We start from the raw sequence: 24,703 nt of genomic DNA, 5'->3' as shown, positions 1-24,703 counted from the left end.
GAACCCCACACCTTCTTACCAACCATCCTCGGGTCTCCTAGAAAATACAGAATCCTGGGCTAGGTGGACTGTGGGGCTGCCTCACAGGGCAGTTCTTATAATGTTTTCTCTTCATACACTTTTTTTTTTCTCTTCATATGCTCTTTGTTTCTGTTTTGACTGTTATTTCCAAAAACCATCTGTACACTTAACTTATTCCACGACAAAGAAGACTGTTATTGACTATAACAGGCTTGCTGAGGTGGTAAACAGATTGCTCTCCCTTCCTCCTGCCTTTTTATCTCATCTCTTTCTGCCTCCCTGTCTTCATCTTTGTAGGGTGAGATTCTGATTGATAGTGCTGTATGCCAGAACTGTGTCTGGCAAAAGAATATTCAAACCAAGCACCCTGTTCATTTAATTTTTTACATTAAAAAAATATTCTTGGCCCCACTGCACAGCTTGTGGGGATCTTAGTTCCCCAACCAGGAATAGAATCCTTGCCCCCTGCATTGGCAGGCAGATTCTTAATCACTGGACCACCAGGGAATTCCCAGACTCCATTCATTTTCATGGGATATTTAATTCACAAGAGAGAGCATGGCATGGAAGGAGATCCCAAGATTGAAAATGTAGGGCCCTTGCTTTCACCCTCGCCTTGCTCTTCCACATGTTTTTTTGTGCATCTTCTATGTCCTCTGCAAAGAAAAACAAGAGGACAATGACATGTAGGTTCTGTTAAGAAGGAATGTTATGGAGTCTGTTTTTCACAGAGTAGCCACACTGGCCAGGAATTCCTGGCTTAATACCTCTTTGTAAATTGCCTTTTATTTACACTTATTTTAAAATCCATACCACTTCTCATGACTTTCAAAGTCTTATGTATTTGGCTTTTATGTCATGTCATGTGTGCTGTCTTGCCTTCATTCACTAGTCTGTAGTAATCTCGATTTTCTGGAAGATTTTTGACTTCCCAGGGACCTTTTCCTCCATGGCTTTTGTACTGACCAATCCCTGAGCCTAGAACACACTTCTCCTAGCTCTTAACTTGGCTGTCTCTTTCTCAACCTTGAGCTTAAGCATCACCTCCTCAGAGATATTTTCCTTGACCAATCTGCCTAAAGTCAGCCCTTCTGTTTTCTATTTCCTTCTTAGCCTTTATTGCAAGAGGTAATTGTTTGATTTACAGTTGACTCTTAAGTAACATGGGTTTGAACTGCACAGGTTCACTTATATGCAAATTTTTGTCAATAGTACATACTACAGTACCGACATGATCCTCAGCTGGGTGAATCCCCGGATGTGGAAACTTAGATACAGATACAGAGAGATAACTATAAATTATACCCAGATTTTCAACTGCATGTAGGGTCAGGGCCCTTTACCCCTGTGTTGTTCAAGAGAGAGCTGTATTTGTTTGCTTAATTCATCTCTCCTGCTGGTCATATGTTGCAAAAGTGGACTCTGTATCTATCATTTTCATCATTTTATTCCTGGAGCTTGTAGGGTACCGGGCACATCAGAGGAGCTCAATAAATGTTGCACGAATGAATACAGGTTCTTCACTGGAAATAGCTCTGCTTCCCGTTATGTTTTCGGTGAGACTAAATATAGTGCAACAGAATTTGGGGACTAGAATTTTTGGACTAGGGTAATAACCTCTTCTTGGCCACTGTCTGTGATCTTAGGCAAGATCACAGGAACTTGGACCTTTTCATCTGTGTCCTGAATGTGTTAGCACAAATCATGTCTAAGACATCTTTTAGTTCTGAAAATCTATTAAATATATTTGTACTTTATTCCTTATTTTAAAAAGCACAGACCTTGAGGTGGAATGCAGGTCAGAGAAGTTAGTCCTAGGATCTCATAGGAAGAAGTTTCCAAAGCTCTAATGAAAAGTTTCCACAGAGATGGCTTGTCTTCCTAAAGAGCTCAGGAAATTTTACATGTTTATATTGGTTTACATGGGCTTCTCAACTCGAAATTCCCTGTCTTTGGTGATAAGGATGCCTTCTACCCTCAGTACAGGGAGGTACCTTCCCCTGGAAGCTTTATCTCCTGCTTTCATCCAGTGGAGGGACACAGTGTCCTTGCACTGGATGTTTCTTAGTACCTTTAATTCAAAATAATCAGTTCAGTTCAGTTCAGTTACTCAGTCGTGTCTGACTCTCTGCGACCCCATGGACTGCAGCATGCCAGGCCTCCCTGTCCATCACCAACTCATCTCCATTGAGTCTGTGATGCTATCCAACCATCTCATCCTCTGTCATCCCTTTCTTCTCCCTCCATCAATCTTTCTCAGCATCAGGGTCTTTTCCAACGAGTCAGTTCTTCACATCAGGTGGCCAAAGTATTGGAGTTTCAGCTTCGACATCAGTCCTTCCAATGAACACTCAGGAATGATCTCCTTTAGGATGGACCGGTTGGATCTCCTTGCAGTCCAAGGGACTCTCAAGAGTCTTCTCCAACAACACAGTTCAAAAACATCAATTCTTCAGTGCTCAGCTTTCTTTATAGTCCAACTCTCACATCCATACGTGACTACTGGAAAAACCATAGCCTTAACTAGACAGACCTTTGTTGGCAAAGTAATGTCTCTGCTTTTTAATATGCTGTCTAGGCTGGTCATAACTTTCCTTCCAGGGAGCAGGCATCTTTTAATTTCATGGCTTCAGTCACCATCTGCAGTGATTTTGGAGCCCCCCATAATAAAGTCTGCCACTGTTTCACTGTTTCTCCATCTATTTGCCATGAAGTGATGGGACTGGATGACACGATCTTAGTTTTCTGAATGTTGAGCTTTAAGCCAATTTTTTCACTCTCCCTTTTTACTTTCATCAAGAGGCTCTTTAGTTCTTCTTCACTTTCTGCCATAAGGGTGGTGTCATCTGCATATCTGAGGTTATTGATATTTCTCCTGGTTGGCAATCTTGATTCCAGCTTGTGCTTCATCCAGCCCAGCATTTCTCATGATGTACTCTGCATATAAGTTAAATAAGCAGGGTGACAATATGACATACTCCTTTTCCTATCTGGAACCAGTCTGTTGTTCTATGTCCATTTCTAGCTGTTACTTCCTGATCTGCATACAGATTTCTCAGGAGGCAGGTCAGGTGGTCTGGTATTCCTATTTCTTTCAGAATTTTCCAGTTTTTTTGTGATCCACACAGTCAAAGGCTTTGGCATAGTCAATAAAGCAGAAATAGATGTTTTTCTGGAACTCTCTTGCTTTTTTGATGATCCAGCAGATGTTGGCAATTTGATCTCTGCTTCCTCTGCCTTTTCTAAAACCAACTTGAACATCTGGAAGTTCATGGTTCATGTATTGCTAAAGCCTGGCTTGGAGAATTTTGAGCATTACTAGTGTGTGAAATGAGTGCAATTGTGTGGTAGTTTGAGCATTCTTTGGCCTTGCCTTTCTTTGGGATTGAATGAAAACTGACCTTTTCCAGTCCTGTGACCACTGCTGAGTTTTCCAAATTTGCTGACATATTGAGTGTAGCACTTTCACAGCATCATCTTTTAGGATTTGAAATAGCTCAACTGGAATTCCATCACCTCCACTAGCTTTGTTTGTAGTGATGCTTCCTAAGGCCCACTTGACTTCACATTCCAGGATGTCTGGCTCTAAGTGAGTGATCATATCATCGTGATTATCTGGATCATGAAGATCCCTTTTATACAGTTCCTCTGTGTATTCTTGCCACCTCTTAATATCTTCTGCTTCTGTTAGGTTCATACCATTTCTGTCCTTTATTGAGCCCATCTTTGCATGAAATGTTCCCTTGGTATCTCTAATTTTCTTGAAGAGATCTCTAGTCTTTCCCATTCTATTGTTTTCCTCTGTTTCTTTGCATTGATTGCTGAGGAAGGCTTTCTTATCTCTCCTTGCTATTCTTTGGAACTCTGCGTTCGAAGGGGAATATCTTTCCTTTTCTTCTTTGCTTTTCACTTCTCTTTTCACAGCTATTTGTAAGGCCTCCTCAGATAGCCATTTTGCTTTTTTGCATTTCATTTTCTTGGGGATGGTCTTGATCCTTGTCTCCTGTACAATGTCATGAACCTCCGTCCATAGTTCATCAGGCACTCTGTCTATCAGATCTCGTCCCTTAAATCTATTTCTCACTTCCACTGTATAATCATAAGGGATTTGATTTAGGTCATACCTGAATTGTCTAGTGGTTTTCCCTACTTTCATTAAGTCTGAATTTGGCAATAAGGAGTTCATGATCTGAGCCACAGTCAGCTCCCCATCTTGTTTTTGCTGACTGTATAGAGCTTCTCCATCTTTGGCTGCAAAGAATATAATCAATCTGATTTCAGTGTTGGCCATCTGGTGATGGCCATGTGTAGAGTCTTCTCTTGTGTTGTTGGAAGATGGTGTTTGCTATGACCAGTGCTTTCTCTTGGCAAAACTCTATTAGCCTTTGCCTTGCTTCAGTCTGTACTCCAGGGCCAAATTTAACTGTTATTCTGGGTGTTTCTTGACTTCCTACTTTTGCATTCCAGGCCCCTATGATGAAAAGGACATCTTTTTTGGGAGTTTGTTCTAAAAGGTCTTGTAGGTCTTCATAGAACCATTCAACTTCAGTTTCTTCAGCATTCTTCAGCAGCCTGGTCAGGGCATTACAGCTTCTTCAGCATTACTAGTCAGGGCAATCACAGGACTTGGATTCCTGTGATTTTGAATGGTTTGCCTTGGAAACAAACAGAGATCATTCTGTCGTTTTTGAGTTTGCATCAAGGTACTGAATTTTGGACTCTTCTGTTGACTATGATGGCTACTCCATTCCTTCTAAGGGATTCTTGTCCACTGTAGTAAATATAATGGTCATCTGAGTTAAATTCACCCATTCCGGTCCGTTTTAGTTCGCTGATTCCTAGAATGTCAACATTCACTCTTGCCATCTCCTGTTTGCCCACTTCCAACTTGCCTTGATTCATGGACCTAATAATCCAGGTTTCTATGCAATATTGCTCTTTACACCATCGGACCTTGCTTCCATCACCAGTCCCATCCACAACTGGGTGTTGTTTTTGCTTTGGCTCTGTCTCTTCATTCTTTCTGGAGTTTTTTCTCCACTGGTCTCCAGTAGCATATTGGACATCTACCTACCTGGGGAGTTCATCTTTAAGTGTCCTATCTTTTTGCCTTTTCATACTGTTCATGGGGTTCTCAAGGCAAGAATACTGAAGTGGTTTGCCATTCCCTTCTCCAGTGGACCATGTTTTGTCAGAACTCTCCACCATGACCCGCCTGTCTTGGGTGGCCCTACATGGCATGGCTCATAGTTTCATTGAGCTAGACAAGACTGTGGTCCATGTGATTAGATTGGTTAGTTTTCTGTGATTGTGGTTTTCAGCCTGTCTGCCCTCTGATGGAGAAGAATAAGAGGCTTATGGAAGCTTCCTGATGGGACAGACTGACTGAGAGGGAAACGGTTTTGTTCTGATGGGCGGGGCCATGCTCAGTAAATCTGTAATCCAATTTTTCTTGATGGGTGGAGCTGTGTTCCCTCCCTGCTGTTTACCTGGGCCAAACTATGGTGGAGGTAATGAAGATAATGGTGACCTCCTTCAGAAGGTCCCATGCATGTACTGCTACACTCAGTGCCCCCAACCCTGCAGCAGGCTACCACCAACTCACGCCTCCGATGGAGACTTCTTGTGCACTCACAGGCAAGTCTGGGTCAGTCTCTCGTGGGGTCACTGCTCCCTTCTCCTGGGTCTGGGTGCACAAGGTACTGTTTGAGCCCTCCAAGAGTCTTTTTTAATTCCTGTGTAAGTCCTCGCAGCTCTGTGGTGGGGTTAAAGGCGACCTCCTCCAACAGGGTTTATGCCATACCCAAGTCTGCTGCACCTAGAGCCCCTGTCCCTGTGGCAGTCCACTGCTGACCTGTACCTCCATGGAAGATGCTCAGACACAGTTCTATCTCAGTCTCTGTGGAGTCCCCGGGTCCTGGTGCGCACAAGGTTTGTTTGAGCCCTCTTAGCATCTCTGGCGGGAATGGGATTTGATTCTAAACATGAATTTGCCTCTCCTACCATCTTGCTGGGGCTTCTCCTTTGTCCTTAGATGTGGGGTATCTCCTCACAGTTGCTCCAGCGCCTACCATCTTACTGGGGTTTCTCCTCAAGGCTGGTCCAGCGAAGCACAGCCGCCGCCAGCTGTATGCCAATAACTGGTATACCAAAATGGCATATTTGGGGGTATCCCATTACAGAGTCAGAGGCAAGTTGCCATTTAGTCCTTACCAGGCTCTGGATTTCTTAGCTGCAGAGTAAAGGGCAGAGAAGAAGGGTTATACTCTGATTCTGGGAAACATCGGACAGAACAATGTTGTCAGGTGCTGTATGTAAAATAGAACCCTCTCTTGTTTAGTAGCTAAGTTGTGTTCGACTCTTTTGAGACCCCATGGACTGTAGCCCACCAGGCTCCTCTGTCCATGGGATTTTCCAGGCAACGATACTGGAGTGGGTTGCCATTTCCTCCTCCAGAGGATCTTCCCAACCCAGGGATCAAACCCGTGTCTCCTGCATTGGCAGGCAGGTTCTTTACTGCTGAGCCACCAGGGAAGGCCACAGCTCCCTCTGCCACTTGCTATTCAAAACTAGTCCTGGAAACCAGCACAGTAACATGTACTGTTAAACACTCTGCCTGTTACATATTCTTCTGGGGTAAAGGCATTTTAAGCCATTAAAGATCTATACCTCCAGATTGGGAGCAGATGTTTCTACATAGATACCAAGGCTGATAGCTAAGGACACTCATTTGCAGATGCAGCAATAAACACCATAAATGATGTAGCACATGAGCAGCTCAGGGCAGGGGTGTAATTACAGCAGAGGTGTAGAAATTGGGTTTCAGCTTGCAGCAGTTTCTCTCACCGAATCCAATCCCTGCCGAGTCCCCTGTCTGCTTTTAAAGGATGGTTGTTAATTTCTGATTTTTATTTTGCCCAACTTTGTTCCTTGGCACATGTCATTTGTCCCACCTCTGTGTCAAAAGGAAGTGTACGATCAGCCTTGCATTTTCAGAATCCATGTAGCCACACGCTGGCTTTCTCTTCGAAAGAGTCCTAGTCTCCCAGTCCTCCAGCACACCAACAAAGGCACAGACAAATTAAATCAAACTTGACTATCCACGGACTTCCCTGGTGGTCCAGTGGTTAGGACTCTGTGCTTCTGATGCAGGAAGTGCAGGTTCTATCCCTGGTCAGGAGACGAAGATCCCACATACCATGGTGCAAGACCAAGAAGTAAAAACGAGACAGAACAAAACTTGACTACCCTAATTTGGAAAGCTGTCAACCCCTGTTCTATACAATGTTGTTTTAGGTTAAATGATGCCAAGTGGTTATATGTGTGTAAGAGTATTAATAAATACCATTTTTGTGTTTGTTTCTCAATTTACGAAATGCTTTCACACTCGTTATCTCATTTTAAAGGAAGATAAGTATTATTTTCAGTTTTTTCATAGAATTATTAATAGCATTAACATTTATTTGATACTTTTCTTCTTTAAAAGCTTTTAAAAAAAAAGCTCCTCTATTCTTTGGGAATGGAGAGAAGATGGAGGGTGGTGTGTGTGTGTGTGTGTGTGTGTGTGTGTGTGTGTGTGTTTGAGCCTGAAAGAGCAGAATAATTAAAAATGCAAGGTCAAAAAATAACATGAAATATACATGACCGAAAGTTTTGTTCAGCAAAATACCCAACCAAATTTAAAAAAAAATAAAAAACCAGAAATGGTAAAGTGGAAATGAGATTGTCAAAGTGAGGGTAATAGAAGAGTTCATCTCTTTTCTTGTGTTATGTTGGAATGTATATATTTAGGTGGGTGCAGTTCTAATTTGACTTTATAGTGCAAATAAATGATCTGGTATAAATTGCAGTCCTTCTGGGCTGAAACTGATGTTTATTGATTAGTTAATATTGTGTGGACAGTTTATTTCCTATACATTTTGCTACTTAGCAAAGCGGTGATCTCTGCGGCAGGAAATGAGACATAGAAAAAATATGATGGAACAGCTGGATTTGAGCGTTTATGTGTAGGAGGGAAGTCAGTGGAAGCAAACTTAATAGATCCTTGGGTCAGCCCAGTGATTGCAAAATCAAAGAAGTGAAGCCCGTAAAATCAAAGTGTAATGAATGTACTTGTGATGGGAGAGTGGGAGTTTACAGTGACAACTGGGTCTCAACAGTAGAAGGGTTAAGAGTGCAGTATTTGGTTCTGACCCCAGCCCTGCTGCTTGGGAAGTCTGTGATCTTGGACAAGTCACTTAAACTTACAAAAGTTCAGTTTTCTTAATTGTAGGAATGGCTTTTTATTAGAACAAAGGAGGCAGTTTTGTCAAGTTACTCAGGATCGTGCCTGGGGGCATCGTATGTGTTCAGCCTGGTTTTAATAACTTGCGCTTACCCAGCCCGACTGCTGGTTAAGTTTTCTTCTACATCCTTTGGATGTATTATGTTATCAAATCCTCTCAACAACTCCTTGAAACAAGTATTATTATCCTCATTTTACACATGTAACTGAGGCACAGAGAAGGTAGGAAACTTGCCCAAAGTCACACAGTGGTTGTAAGAGGTGAAGCTGGCATTCCAGCCCAGGTTGCCTGACTCTGTGGTCTGTGATCTTAGCCGTGATTCCATATTTTCTCTCCCAGTAGTTTGTAGAATAAAAAAAAAAAAAAAATGCAGAGTGTGTTGAGAAGAAGCCCTGGAAGATGACATAGTGAGTAGCAGTATCAAGGATCTCTTACCGCAAATTTCAATGGAAATGTTTTGAAGTAGTTCCAAACAATGAAGGTGTTCAACAGGAACCAGTTCCCAACACCACCACCAAATCTAGATTTCCCAGTCGTGGACCTGCTGTTATGAACATTGTTTATATGGGGTAGAGAAGAAACCTTCTGCCGTCTGCCATGTTCTCAACCATTGGATTCTATACCATTAGAGAGTATAATATTTTAAAGAGGCCCCAAAATAAGACCTGATTGGTGGCCTCATAAGCAAACTTGTGAGAGGAGGTTTTAAGTGGTGTCTACTTCACCTGTCCTGAAACACAAGATACAGCTTACTCCTGTTAGCTCCAACCTGAGGGGGATTTACCTGGAGGCCATTTGTCTGGGGTTTAAGTATCCCAGTGTAACAAGGGAGACGAGAAAGCATGTTAGCAGTGTTAATATCAAAGCTAGTAGAATCTTGCATGCATGCATGCATGCTCAGTCACTAAGATCTGACTCTTTTGTGACCCCATGGACTGTAGCTCACCAGGCTTCTCTGTCCATGGGATTTGCCAGGCAAGAATACTGGAGTGGGTAGGTGTTTCCTTCTCTAGGGTATCTTCCCAACCCACGGATGGAACCCATGTCTCCTGCTTGGCAGATATTTTCTTTACCACCAGCACCACCTGGAAAGCCCCAAAAATGAATATTAAAAAATGTACAAAGAAAACAATAGCCCTATAGGTCTGTAAGAAGAAATTGAAGCAAATAAAACTGTTATGAAGACTTGAACACTCTTAATAGGAACTAAGTCATGTTACATTAACAGGTATTATTGAGCATTGCATTTTGAGGGAACATACTGTCTTTTCAAACATTTATGGACCATTTACAAAAACTGATTCTGTGCTAGACTCCAAATAAGATTGTAAAAAAACCCCAAACTCGGTAAAACAGAAACCGTTAGTAGAGACCTCACCCTGCAGCTGCGCCCGTCCATTCTTTGGTCCCTCCCATTACAGAGGAACAAGTGTCCGGCTTCCTTTCCAAGGCTAATTAACCCCTCCATCTGCATCCTGGATCCCAGCCCCCTCTGCTTCCTCAGAGATTTCACCCCACCTATTGTCTCTCTCCTTTATCCTCTTTCTCTGTCTCCTTTTCCCATCAGGGTTAAATGTGACCAGATCTCTTCCATCTTAAATGGAAATATAATTTGCAAATTATATGTTTGTGTGTATATGTGTGTGTATATATATGTGTGTATGGATAAGATATATATATATCTTCCCTGGTGGCTCAACAGTAAAGAATCCATCTGCCAATGCAGGAGATGCAGGTACAACTCCTAGGTTGGGAAAATCCCCTGGGAAAGGAAATGGCAACCCACTCCAGTATTCTTGCCTGGGAAATCCCATGGACAGAGGAGCCTGACAGGCTACAGCCCATGGGGTGGTAAAAGAGTTGGACATGACTTAGCAACTCAACAACATATGTATTTTACATAATTATATATGTAATATATGTGTATGTGTATATAGATCTTTTAAACTCTCCACATCTCCAGCTGCCACCCTAATCTTTCACTTAGCTTTATTGACAACTTTTGGAAAAACTGTTTACATTTCCTGTGTCTCCTTTTTTGTCAATTTATTCCTCAGATGGCAGCCTCCTGTGCTTACTGCCCAGTTGATACTGTCTTTATGAATCCCATTAGCAAGGTTTTTACTGCTTCATCCAAAAGGCACTTGAAGCCCCCAGTGGAAGAGCATTTAGTGCTGCTGGCCCCTCCCTCTTTAAAATTCTCTTCCTCATCAGGGTTCTCTCTCTATTTCTGGTCAGAGCTAGAATTGTGCTTTTCTGCAGAATGGTGGAGAAATCCTGAAAAGTTGTGACTGTAGAACCACCCTGCTTCCTGTCCTAAAGCCCTGGAGTTTTCCCTCACTCTACCCTGGTTCACTGCTGTTGGAAACACAGCTCACAGATGCTCCATAGCAGCATCACACAGAGGCTGCTGGATGGACACATTTTTGGGCTCCACCGTAAGCTGGTGGGACAGGATTTCTGTGGGAGGAACAGGAATCTGTGTTTTAATAAGTTCTCAAGGTAATTCTGGGAGGTGCTGCTCTGTAAAAGTACCACAAGGACATGAGATGTATCAAATATTAATATACTATGGAAAGTTACAGAAACAGATGGGAATTGCAGTTTAGGAGAGATGGCATTTAAAACTGTACAGTTTTCTGTAATCTAAGGATGTTAAATCCTTAGGTGAGGACTCTTACAGATTGCTGCCTTCCCAGCCTTGCCCAGCTGCCCTGCAATGTGCGTTTCCCGACAAGGCAGTATTGTAAGCAACTGGGGGTTCACTTCCCTCTACACAGCCATGTATTTCCCCCAAGTGTGAACCATCTGACTGAAATAAAGTGCCAGGGTTTCTAGTCTGAGAGGTTTCACTTGAGTGTTTAATGGTCAATGAATGGCAGTTGGAATGTGTACACACACACACACACATACATACACAGGATAAATGCTCTTCAAAGACACCACAGTCTAAGTTCACAAAGATTTTCTAAGAGAGTTACTTAGCCCAGTTGATCTCCCCGAAGAGGATTTCTTAGCAAAGATTTCTTATTTATTATTTTCAAAACAATTTTCGTTACATAGATGTCTCTCTTGATGTTGTTATTGTTTAGTCACTCAGTCATGTTTGACTCTTTACAACCCCATGGACTATAGCCCGCCAGGCTCTTCTGGCTATGGGATTTTTTCAAAGAAGAGTACTGGAGTGGGTTGACATTTCCTTCTCCAGGGGTTCTTCCTGACCCAGAGATCAAACCCGGGCCTTCTGCATTGGCAGGTGGATTCTTTACTGCTGAGCCACCAAGGAACCCTGGCCAGTGTAGCTATTCTGTTAAAAAACCTCCATAACATTCCTTCTCAACAGATGTGTCTCTTATTTAGACCATTTATTTTTTCATAATATTGACTTTGTAAAGTGTTCATCCCGTTTGTCTTATAGAATTTTCCATCTTCTGGGTTTATCTGATTGCCACTTTATTTGTGGATCTCTCTCAATATTTCCTATAAACAGAGCAGTGAGGTCCAAGGCTTGATTGGAACTGGACTGAACATCTGTTCAGGTAGGAGCACATCAACGATGGTACAAAGTGCTTTATGTTGCATCACATCAGGAAGTCTGTGACATAGCAGTGTTGAGTTTGATCAGTAGTCTAAGGTGGGGAAACAGATCACTATCTTATGCAGATCCATGTTTCCTTGTAAGAAACCTACAGAATGTTATCTCAAGGTGTTAAATATTCTGTTTTGCAACAGTTTCTCACATGGGGTTTAGCATCTATTGTTGACCCTTGCTTGAAATAGTGCTTATTCTGGGGTTTGGTTGCACATGGCAATTTTCTAATTCTTTCCTTACCTCTGTATTTACTTTCTGATATTCTTCTGTAAAGAAGCTCCCCAGTCTTTTTTGTTTTTCCTTTCTCACTCTGAATTCAGAGATTTTTTTGTTTTTAAATGTTTTGTCATATTATAGACACTATTCATCTGGGCTGCATATTGTCCAAAATGTGGCCAGTGGGAGCAGTTCAAGCTGAACCCTTTTGACATAATTCCTTTGGACTTTAAACACTGCTTTGCGTTCTGAAATAACAACAAGGTGTTCTAGGCTCACTTTGAATTCTTTTTCCTTTTCCAGACCTAGAATTGCCTGTTTTTTTTTTTTTTTTTCCATGAAGTCTTGATTCTTTTTATTGGGGAATGGTATTTAGAGCCCAAGACATAGGCAATACTTACTGTCACTGGGGAATCTTTGCTTCCAAGCCCTTTTCATTGCAAAGAACTTTGAAAGTATAGAAGAAAGAAAAATGAAGACCATGTATCTGTGGACCTATTTAAAGCTTATTTTATGATTTCCTTATTTTTATCATTTTAAAATAGAGATATTTCTCACGGAAGTCAGCAAATAAAAAATTAAATTGTCTGTACTGTGTATTCATCAACAAAATATTATTGACTCTTTTACCTTAAATAATGACACAATGAAGTATACAGGTTTTTGGTTATTGTCCTTTGGATTTTGGCCAGCCTCAGCTTATTTTTTTTTTAATATAAATTTATTTATTTTAATTGGAGGTTAGTTACTTTACAACATTGTTTTGGTTTTGCCATACATCATCATGAATCCACCACAGGTATACACATGTTCCCCATCTTGAACCACCCCCCCTCCCTCTCCATACCATCAGCAAAAGAGACACAGAGGTATAGAACAGTCTTTTGGACTATGTGGGAGAGGGAGAGGCTGGGATAATTTGGGAGAATGGCATTGAAACATGTATAATATCATATATGAAACCAGCCTCAGCTTATTAAGAATTGTTATTCTTCTGACTCCATTTGGAGATCCTTGTCACTCTCTATTACTGGAGATGCCGTCATAAAATCTGAAGGCACTGGAAAATTTCCTAAATAATTAAAAAAAAATAACATTGTAAGAAAAAATACATTTTTATTATATAAAATTGGAAAATACAGAACAAAGCATAAAAAGCACATTATGTATGATGTTGGCTGTGGGTATGTAATATACACACTTTGTTATTTTGAGATATGTTCTTTCTATGCCTAATTTGTTGAGTTCTTATTCTTATCATTATTGAATTTTGTCAAATGGTTTTTCTGTATTGAGATGATAATAGGATTTTTCTTTTATTCTATTAATGTGATGTATTATATTGATTGATTCATATTTGATGAACTGTCCCATCTCCTTACATCCCAGGAGTAAAGCCCACTTGATCATGGTGTATGATCATTTTAAAGTGCTGCTGAAGTTGGTTTGCCAGTATTTTATTGAGACTTGTTGCATCTATATTCATTAGGAATGTTGGTCTCTAGTAATTTTTTTCTTCTTGAATTTTAAGTAGTTATATTATCTACAACCAAGGTTTTAAATTTTTTTATTTCCAATATATATTCCTCTAATTTATTTTCTACTTACACTGACAAAGATAAGAGTGTAGGGGGAAAATGATGATAATTTTTGTTGTGTTCCTAACCATGGTGGAAATAATTCTAATATTTCACCATTAAATCTGCTCATGGCTTCTGATTCTTTATTAAACTGAGGGTGTTTCTTTCTGTCCTTGGTTTTAAAAGGAATCTTATTGTAATGCATGCTGAATTTCATCAGATACCTTTTTATATTCATTAAAATGTTCATAATATTTAACTCACTTGATTTGTTAATATAACCAATTATATTAGTACTTTTTCTGATGTTGAATCAATCATTCATTTTTATAATATACTGTATTTAGTCATAATGTGTGATCCTTAGGATAGAGTTCTGAAATTTGCCTTGTTGTATTTCTTATTATTACATCCATAGTGATAATTAAGTTTTAGTTTACATATTTATTTATGTGATCCCTGTGTTTGGTTTGGGTATCAGTTATTTTAGCTGGTATTCACCAACTGGGAAGCTTTCAGTTTCCTATTATCTGCAACCTGCTTGTTTGCTTAAGGTTTTGCAAAACTTATCCAGCAAAATATTTTGGCCCTGGTCCTTTATTTTCTTTTTTTCCTCTGTAAATAATATTTTTAGCTTTTTAAAAAAATTTATTTTAAAAGTAACTCATTGGTGCATTTTTATTACAGAAAACAAAAAATATAGAACTACGTTTCCATTCAGGCACTCCCAGAATTCTTTTCTTTCCTGGGAGGAAACCACTGTCAATGGTTTGATGAGAGAGAATGGAGAGTTATTATTTAGTGGGCTCAGACTTTCAGTTTTGCAAAATGAGAAAAGTTCTAGAGATAGATTGTTATAATATGTCTTACCCCATCCCCTGCCAAAAGCCATCCTACTTTCTGTCTCTATGAACTTAACATACCTCATATAAATGGAATCATACATATCCTTTTGTGACTGGCATATTTCACTTAGCATAGCATCTTTGTGGTTTATCTGTGTGTCATAGCATGTGTCAGAATTGTCTTACTTTTTAAAAAAATACTTAAAATTTTTTTTTTTCATTTTGGCCACCCCAGACCTTTGTTGCAGCATGCGGGCTTTCTTTAGTTGCAGTATGTGGTATGTGGGTTTCTCTTGTAGCTCACCAACCCTAGAGTACATGGACTTGGTAGTTGCAGTGTGCTGACTTAGTTGACTTGAGGCATGTGGGATCTTAGTTCCCCCACCAGGGACTGAATCTGTGTCCCCTGCATTGTAAGGCAGATTCTTAACCACTGGACCACCAGAGAAGTCCTAGAATTGCCTTACTTTTTAAGGCTGAAAAATATCCCATTGTATATATTTACCACATGATAGCTTTCCACTCATCAGTGAATGGACACTTAGATTGATTTCATCTTTGGCTGAAATAATGCTGCTGTGAATGGCATGTGTAAATATCTGTATGAGTCCCTGATTTCAGTTCTTTGGGGTGTACCCAGAAGTGGAAATTGCTGAATCATGTTGTAACTCTATATTTAATGTTTTGAGTAACTGTTTTCCATAGTGATTGAAAAATTATTTTAAATTTCCATCAGCTGTTCACAAGGGTTCTAATATCTTCACATCCTGACCAACACTTGTCATTGTGTTTTTTGTTTTAATAATGGCCATCCTAGTGAGTGTGACAGAGAAGGCAATGGTACCCCACTTCAGTACTCTTGCCTGGAAAATCCCATGGACGGAGGAGCCTGGTAGGCTGCAGTCCATGGGGTCGCGAAGAGTCAAACAAGACTGAGCGACTTCACTTTCATGTATTGGAGAAGGAAATGGCAACCCACTCCAGTGTTCTCACCTGGAGTATCCCAGGGACAGGGGATCCTGGTGGGCTGCCGTCTACGGGGTCGCACAGAGTCGGACACAACTGAAGCGACTTAGCAGCAGCAGTGAGTGTGAAGTGATATCTCTTTGTGGGTTTGATTTGCATTTCCCTAATGATTAGTGACATTGAGCCTGTTTCTTTGTGCTTATTGACATTTGCATATCCTTTTTGGAAAAATGTCTATTCAAGTCCTTTGCCCACTTTTTGAATTGGGGTGATTTTTGTTGTCATTGTTGTTGGGTTGTAGAAACTCTGTATCTGTTCTGAATATTAACCCCTTATTTGGTACATGGTTTACAGATATTTTCTCCCACTGCATGCCTTGCCTTTTCACTCTATTGATAGTACCCTTTGACGTGGAAAAGTTTAATTTTGATGGAGTCCAGTTTATGTTTTTCATCTGTTACCTATGGTTTTGACATCATAATCAAGAAATAGTTGGCCATGTAGTTGTTTTTTAACTTGCTTTTTTCTTTTCTTTTTTTTTTCCTGGAAAAGGAGATTCAAAGATGTTTAATTTAACTATTATGTTGTGTATAGTTGTGAAAGTGAATGAAGGACAGTTAGGCTCACCAACATGACTTGATTTCAAATAAACAGCATTGTTCAAAGAAAAGCAAATTACATAAGAATATACACATACGTATGTAGTTTCTTTCTATTTTAACCAAGGTCCCAAACAAGCAAAATTAAGCAATTTGCTGCTTGAGGATACATTCACAAGTGATCCAACTACCAGGAAAACAAAGGATTGTACTTATCTAACACTGGGTAAAAACATATATTAACTTGCTTTTTTCATCAATCAGTATATATGTTAGCAGTCTTTCCACATCAAGTAATGTGGCCTCCTAGTGTTACTTTTATCAGTTGTAGAGTATTCCTTCAGGGCTTCCTAGGTGATGCTAATGGTAAAGAATGCACCTGTCAATGCAGGAGATGCAAAAGACACAGGCTCAATCCCTGGGTTGGAAAGATCCTTAGCCTGGACGTGTCACTGTTTATCTAACTCCTCCCCAAATAGTGAGCATTTAAATAGTGTTCATTTTTTTACATGTATGTGTGTCAAAAACAAACAAATATAAAATCAGGAAAGGATATTTATCACAGTGCTAGAAGTGATCTCTGGGCAGTTGGATTGGAAATAGCTTTATTTTGTCTGGAATGCTTTTTGAATTTTCTAATTTTAATAGTAAATAAGTATTTTTATTTGATAAAACTTATAAACAAGTCAATAAACATAGTGACATCCTTTGATTCAACAACTTCACCCAGAGGCTATCAAAAACTCTTCTCTGTAAGTTAAACAAACAAAACACAACATCTGCTTGAAGTAATTCATATTGTTGATGATGTACTGATATCATTAATTATAGATTTGATGATCAAATAGGAGACTGGGGGATAGAAGTTCATATACCCCTGGATTATTATGTGGTCATGAAAATTAATTTCAGAATGTGTAACAGCATGAAAAAAAAATCTGTTTTTTTTTTTCAGGGGCCAGGGGCCCCTGATTTCCATTAAATAATTATCTTGGCCAGGTACTGTCAAAAGTTTTTGGTAGAGAACCATGTAGTAAGTATATTACTCTTTGTGAGCCGTATTGTCTTCGTTACAGTTACTCACCTCTGCCTGTGTAGGGCACTGCTGCTGCTACTGCTAAGTCGCTTCAGTCGTGTCCGACTCTGTGCGATCCCATAGACGGCAGCCCACCAGGCTCCCCCAACCCTGGGATTCTCCAGGCAAGCACATTGGAGTGGGTTGCCCTTTCCTTCTCCAATGCATGAAAGTGAAAAGTGAAAGTGAAGTCGCTCAGTTGTGTCTGACTCTTAGCGACCCCATGGACTGCAGCCCACTAGGCTCCTCCATCCATGGGATTTTCCAGGCAAGAGTACTGGAGTGGGGTGCCATTGCCTTCTCCATTGTAGGGCACAAGCAACCTCAAATGAATGAGTATGACCTTAGGGCCCTAGTTTGTGGCCTCGCTCAAGTTGATCAGTACATTTATTTAAATTTTTCTTTAATATTTTAAAAAAATAGATTGGTCAAAGAATTCCGTCAGTTTTTTTAAAGTAAAAGAAACATTTCTCATTTTCACCAGGAAGTTTATTGAATAATGTATTCACCATTTTGTTCCACTACTTTCTTCCATTTTTCAGGCAACTTCATAATACCATATTCTCGAAACTTTTAATCTTTTTGGGCAGAGAACTGTTCTAGGTGCTTTTTATAGTCTTCCAGGGAACTGAAAATTTTTCCTTGAAGCTAATATCGTAAAGACCAAATTGAAGGGACATCCGAAGCAGCAGTGTCTGGTGAATATGGCAGATGAGTCAGAACTTCCCAGCCAAGATGTAACAGTTTTTGCCTTAGTCATCAAAGAAACATGCACTCTTACATTATCCTGATGGAAGATTATGGGTTTTCTGTTGACTAATTCAGTACACTTTTCATCGAGTGTTGTCTTCAATTGGTCTAATGGGAGCATTACTTGTTGAAATTAATCATTTGGTTTTTTGAAAGAAGCTCATTATAGAGGACTCCCTTCCCATTCCACCATATCACCCAGTATCACCTTGTTTGGATGAAGATCGACCTTTGGTGTTGTTGATGGGTTCTTTTCCCTTGCCCCATGATCTCTTCTGTTCCACGTTATTGTACAGCATCCCCTATTTATTGCCTGTCACAATTTGTTTTTAAAAATGGGACTTTTTGTTACATTTAAGAAGAGAATCACATGCAGAGTCAAGAAGATTATTTCTGCTTAACTTATGTGGAACCCAAACATCAAAATGATTAACATAAATAAGCTGGTGCAAATGATTTTCAGCACTTGATTTGGATATTTGGGTATGTTGGTTATCTCTTCGTGGTATAATGTAGATTGTTCTCAATAACTCTATTTGATTGCTATCAACTTTAACTGATCTACTGGATCATGGAACATTGTCCAGCTAGAAATTTGAGCATGAAACTTCACAAACCACTTTTGACACATTCAATTAATCACAGCACCTTCTCCATACGCTGCACAAATCTTTATTTGCTTCTCAGTTGTGTTTTTATCTTTCTTGAAATAATAAAATATATAAAGCATGATATGCTGAAAATGTTGCTTTTTTTCTTCCATCTTTATTATTAACATGGCTACACAAAAATTCACCAGTTTTGTAAGTTATTTTTTTAAATGACAGCTGTCTTAATACAGTCTAAAGAAATTGTTTCTAATGAAGTTAAAGACAACTAAGCACTACTAGAGCCATCTTACAGAAAAAAATGAATGTTTTGGCCAACCCAATATTTAAATGAAATTATGTGCATATATTAATATGCCTTAGACACAATAGCTGTTTTCTGAAGATTTCCTGACTGAAGATGGAAATGAAATACAATTAAGAACACTTTATACATGCCCTTAGTTTTGATTGAGTTGCTTATTTCAATGGGCCTTTAGTGCAGAAGTTTTATTACATTTGTCTTGTGTTCTTTCCTAGGGGAAGAAAATGTAATTGCTGTTCCTCTGGGAAGTCGAAGTGTGAGAATTACAGTGAAAGGACCTGCACATCTCTGTAAGCAAGATTTAATCTTAACACTTTTCTTCTTTTCTGAAAGCTTATTTAGTAAAGAAAATGTATGTATGTATATATATATACACACTTCTTTGTATTAATGAAGAGGTCAACATCTTAATGGTTTTGCTTATCACCTTGAATAGTCTAGGTCTTCCCAGGTGGATCAGTGGTAAAGAATCCGCCTGCCAATGCAGGAGCCTCAGGAGATGTGGGTTTGATCCTTGGGTCAGGAATATCCTCTGGAGAAGGGAATGGCAATCCACTCTAGTATTCTTGCCAGAGAAATCCCATGGACAGAGGAGCCTGGTGGGCTACAGTCCATGGGGTCGCAAAAGAGTCAGACACAACTGAGCACGCCCACTGAAATAGTCTATATCTCTAGGGAATGATCTATGACCCTGAGTTTTTGGTTCTCATGTCCTACTGGGAAGTATACCAGTTTGGGATTAATCCCCTCACAGGAGAGGAAATCAAGTTATATGTGAAATGAACTATTTTTTATGTGGAGGGTGAACTTAGATTCAAGAGTCTTCTGGAGATCTCAACAGTTTGGAATTAAAAAATAGCAAAACAAAATTTAAAACGCAGAGCTGCATCAGTGAATACAGCTGACAAGTACAAGCTCTGTGGACAACACATTACAGCCTAGATCTAGGGGGCACTGAAAGTAAACACTGGTTTCCCAGAATCCTAAGAGTTTGAAACAATAAAGGGTTGGGATTTATGTTTCTTTGGTCAAAGTCACACGGCATCTCCTCTGTCTTAGCTTTTCTGGTCTCTCGGTGGTGGTTTAGTTGATAAGTTGTGTCCAACTCTTGCAACCCCATGGACTGTAGCCCACCAGGCTCCTCTGTCCATGGGATTCTCCAGGCAGGAATACTGGAGTGGGTTGCCATTTCCTTCTCCAGGGGATCTTCCCAACCCAGGAATCAAACCTGTGTCTCCTGCATTGCAGGCAGATGATTTACCAATTGAGCTACAAGGGGAGCCCTTTCTGGTCTCTTAGGACCCAAAGAAACTGGGAATACCGAAGTTTGTATAGTTCCCTCCCAGGGTTTCCTGTGGCCATGCGAAGGACTTTCTTAGTCTTTTTCTGGGGAAGTTGAGTCTCTGCCAAGACTGGGTCCCTGGCCTTGAAGAAGCTCACTGTGTTCAGCTCTATCTTTCTGTAAAAAGTACAAAACACTAAGTAGTTATAAATATAGCTATTTTAAAACCACACAAATCAAGGTCCACGGGATTAAAATGCTGCATAGTTTGCCCTTTTGTTTCTCCTGAGCCACCATCTTAGATTTTCAAGTTGTAAGAATGTCTCAGGGCCACAGCATTGTACATTTTCTGTAGCTTTCAAGTGTGTATGTGCATGTGTGTGTATATGTTTGTATACTTTAGATTCAATACTGATGTTCTAACCAGCAATGTCCTTTGAGGAATGTTTATATCAAAATGTGTTCGTCACCAAGGATATAGATTAAAAATTAAAAAAAAAAAAAGAAATTCCATAGTACATTATGGCCTAAATAGGGAAGGAAGAGAATATGTTTAGGACAGTGAGAGTGAGCCATTATTGGAAAGTCTTTTTTTAACCCTACTTTATTGTATGAATTATGACTAAAAAAGTGTGACTGATCTATTTAAAATATTAAAATGTTTAAAACCATATAATGATCAGTTCACTCAAGGCTTTCTCTAGAATGATGCATCAAAACATCTTTTAAGACTTCTTCTGAAAATGGCTTAAAGCCCACCAGAGCTCTTTCTTTTTTAAAGTTTATTTGGCTGTGCTAGGTCTTAGTTGTGGCACGTAGGATCTTCAATTGTGGCATGTGGGATCTAGTTCCCTGACCAGGGATGGAACCCGAGCCCCTGCATTGGGAGCACAGAGTCTTAGCCACTGGGCCACCAGGGGAGTCCCAGCCCACAACTCAATGAGAATAAATCTTCATCCTTGTAAACGCCAACTTGATGTTTGAAAACAGGGGAAAATCATTTAGATCCAAATTCTGTGAGTGATTTGAATGATCACGTTGTAAAATAACATTTTGGTTCAAAACTATTAAGTACTAAATATTCAGTTCAATTCAGTCGCTCAGTCGTGTCCGACTCTTTGCGACCCCATGAATTGCAGCACGCCGGGCCTCCCTGTCCATCACCAACTCCCAGAGTTTACCCAAATTCATGTCCATCGAGTCAGTGATGCCATCCAGCCATCTCATCCTCTGTCGTCCCCTTCTCCTCCTGCCCCCAATCCCTCCCAGCATCAGAGTCTTTTCCAATGAGTCAACTCTTCGCATGAGGTGGCCAAAGTACTGGAGTTTCAGCTTTAGCATCAGTCCTTCCAAAGAAATCCCAGGGCTGATCTCCTTCAGAATGGACTGGTTGGATCTCCTTTCAGTCCAAGGGACTCTCAAGAGTCTTCTCCAACACCACAGTTCAAAGCATCAATTCTTCAGTGCTCAGCCTTCTTCACAGTCCAACTCTCACATCCATACATGACCACAGGAAAAACCAGAGCCTTGACTAGATGGACCTTTGTTGGCAAAGTAATGTCTCTGCTTTTGAATATGCTATCTAGATTTGTCATAACTTTCCTTCCAAGGAGTAAGCGTCTTTTAATTTCATGGCTGCAGTCACCATCTGCAGTGATTTTGGAGCCCAGAAAAAATAAAGTCTGACACTGTTTCCACTGTTTCCCCATCTATTTCCCATGAAGTGGTGGGACCGGATGCCATGATCTTAGTTTTCTGAATGTTGAGCTTTAAGCCAACTTTTTCACTCTCCTCTTGCACTTTTATCAAGAGGTTTTTTAGTTCCTCTTCACTTTCTGCCATAAGGGTGGTGTCATCTGCATATCTGAGGTTATTGATATTTCTACTGGAAATCTTGATTCCAGCTTGTGCTTCTTCCAGACCAGCATTTCTCATGATGTACTCTGCATAGAAGTTAAATAAGCAGGGTGACAATATACAGCCTTGACATACTCCTTTTCCTATTTGGAACTAGTCTGTTGTTCCATGTCCAGTTCTAACTGTTGCTTCCTGACCTGTATATAGGTTTCTCAAGAGGCAGGTCAGATGGTCTGGTATTCCCATCTCTTTCAGAATTTTCCACAGTTTATTGTGATCCATACAGTCAAAGGCTTTGGCATAGTCAATAAGGCAGAAATAGATGTTTTTCTGGAACTCTCTTGCTTTTTTGATGATCCAGCGGATGTTGGCAATTTGATCTCTGCTTCCTCTGCCTTTTCTAAAACCAGCTTGAACATCTGGAAGTTCACTGTTCACGTATTGCTGAAGCCTAGCTTGGATATTCATAGCAGTATAATTCATAATAGCCAAGATGTGAAAACAGCCCAGATATCCATTAACAGATGAATGGGTAAATAAAATGTGGCGTATGTAGAATATTATTTGACTATAACAAAGAATGAAGTCCCTGACATGTGCTACAATAGATGTTTCTGTGCTCAGTCATGTTCTAGTCTTTGTGACCCTGTGGACTGTAGCCTACCAGGCTCCTCTGTGCATGGGATTCTCCAGGCAAGAATACTGGAGTGGGCTACCATTTCCTACTCCAGAGGAACTTCCCTACTTAAAAATGGAACCCAAGTCTCTTATATCTCCTGCATTGGCAGGCAAGTTCTTTATGACTAACGCCACGGGAAGCCTGCTACAATAGATACGATATTTGAAAACATTGTGCTAAGTGAAAGAAGTCAGTCACAAAAAGGCCACGTATTATTACTATATGATTGTCTTTATATAAAGTGTCCAGTGTAAGCAAATCTAAGGAGACAGAAAGTTGGTTGGCACTTGCGTAGGGCGAGGGTGAGTTGGGTTGGTGGCAGGTCTGGGGACTGTTAATGGATATGGGGTTTCTTTGGAGAACTGGTGTCAAAAATGTTCTAAACTTAGATTGTGGTGATGGTTTCACAATTCTGTGAATATGCTGAAACCACAAAACTATATTTTAAATGAGTGAATTTTATGGCATGTGAATTTTACAGCATATCAATAAGATATTTTAGAAAATAAAAATATGCAAAGCCTGGGCCTGATTTTCTCATGATACTAAAGACAGTTCTTTAAAATTCATCTCTAAAGAGAGCTTAATAAGCTCAAAAAACAGAATAAGTAGGCAGTAAACAGGTTTAGTAAAGATAAATACTTTGAGGTAAAATACTCATTTATATACATACCTGTTCTGGCATATTAAATATAACTTTAATACTCAAGACTGGCACTGTCCCAAGAACAGAGCTCAAAAATATTCCCATTTCTCCAAAGGTGGTAAGATCTCTTGCTTGGAGTATTTCTCCGTCTGAATATTCTCAAAACTGGCTCAGAAGTGTTTCTGAAAGTTGCCTTTCTCTGCCAGTGAAGAGACTGAACTGGCTTCATCTACAAAGGAATTAGTTAGCATTTCTTAACATCTTAATGTAGATGTGGCTTTATTTTCTTGATTTGTACAAGTGTTTTCTTAATTTTATTCCAAAGATATAGTCCTGAAATCAAGCTGACTTTGCAGTAATAAATCATTCTTTTTAAGATCTGTATTAAGTGCCACCCTCCAAAAGGCTACATCATTAAAAACTGAGGACACTCAGTAACATGTTAATCTCTTTGCTGTGGAACTTAATTACAGAATATCCATCTTACATATTGCCTCAAGGTGATTAGAGCCTGAATTTCCAGTCCTTTTGCAAGCTTGGCCTCAGTATTATATCAAGCACACAGCTCCAGATTTCCCTAAAATTTCAAAAATGGAAATAATAAGAGGGTTATTGCAAAAGGGATTTTATTGAATCAAAACCTCAACATGAAATATGTTGACTGGCAATAAACTGGAGAAGGCAAGATGCCATAAACTGAAAACCTCCATTATTGATTATAAAAATTGTTTTTTTTTTTTTTTTGGTCCTCTAAATGCTGTCTGATGACCATATACAGTAAGTTCCTTTCATACAAACAAGGTCCATCCTAAGAGTGTTTTGTAAGTCCAACAAAGTTACCCTAGGTACGCAACTAACACAATTGACTACACTGTACCAGCTACATCACTGCTATTTTATGCTTGCTTCTGGACATCCTGGGCTTGAAATAAAGATGCTGTACTGCTCTACTTGCACACAGCATGATCACTTGTAGAGGATGCACACATTTGACGATGTATGCCAGACATGTGAACTAACTTATTGATTGGACATGTGAACACACATTCTGATCTCTGAAAGTTTGCAACTTGAAGGTTTATATTTAGGGGACTCACTGTATAGAGACGTATAAATATAAGCTTGAGCATAATGACTCATCAAAGGAAATGGATGCTGAGTAAAGTGTGCATACACTATAAAATACAACTCGAAGCATAAGTTTGATGTATTTATAACCAAGGCAGCCATGCTAAATGCTCATTACATGTTTACCTAACAATACTTTGTGGTCTTCTTAGAATTTGAGACCTCTTGGGATAATTAGCATGACCCTGTCTCTTTCAAAAGAAGCCTGGACTGATACTTCTCAGGGCAGGCCTTTCAGCTAAAGCAGTTAGGAGCATTCATCATCTTTCT

At 39.8% G+C, this 24,703-nt stretch overlaps 1 protein-coding gene across 6 annotated transcripts in view; it reads left to right on the top strand.

Moving 5' to 3' along the window:
• ADAMTSL3 (ADAMTS like 3) overlaps positions 1-24,703 on the top strand; it is a 381,778-nt gene that overhangs the window by 174,798 nt on the left and 182,277 nt on the right. For all 6 annotated transcript variants that reach the window (XR_003507318.1, XM_027520883.1, XM_027520878.1 and 3 more), the window contains exon 8: positions 19,057-19,131. Coding sequence is in view for 5 of the 6 variants with exons in the window: in XM_027520883.1 (XP_027376684.1) it covers positions 19,057-19,131 (75 nt within the window). In the remaining variant the exon portion in view is untranslated. The remainder of the gene's footprint in view (positions 1-19,056; positions 19,132-24,703) is intronic.

This window comes from Bos indicus x Bos taurus, chromosome 21 (assembly GCF_003369695.1).
Source record: "Bos indicus x Bos taurus breed Angus x Brahman F1 hybrid chromosome 21, Bos_hybrid_MaternalHap_v2.0, whole genome shotgun sequence".
In the NCBI taxonomy this organism is placed as follows: Eukaryota; Metazoa; Chordata; class Mammalia; order Artiodactyla; family Bovidae; genus Bos; species Bos indicus x Bos taurus.
This window is presented reverse-complemented; position numbering and strand designations above follow the sequence as displayed.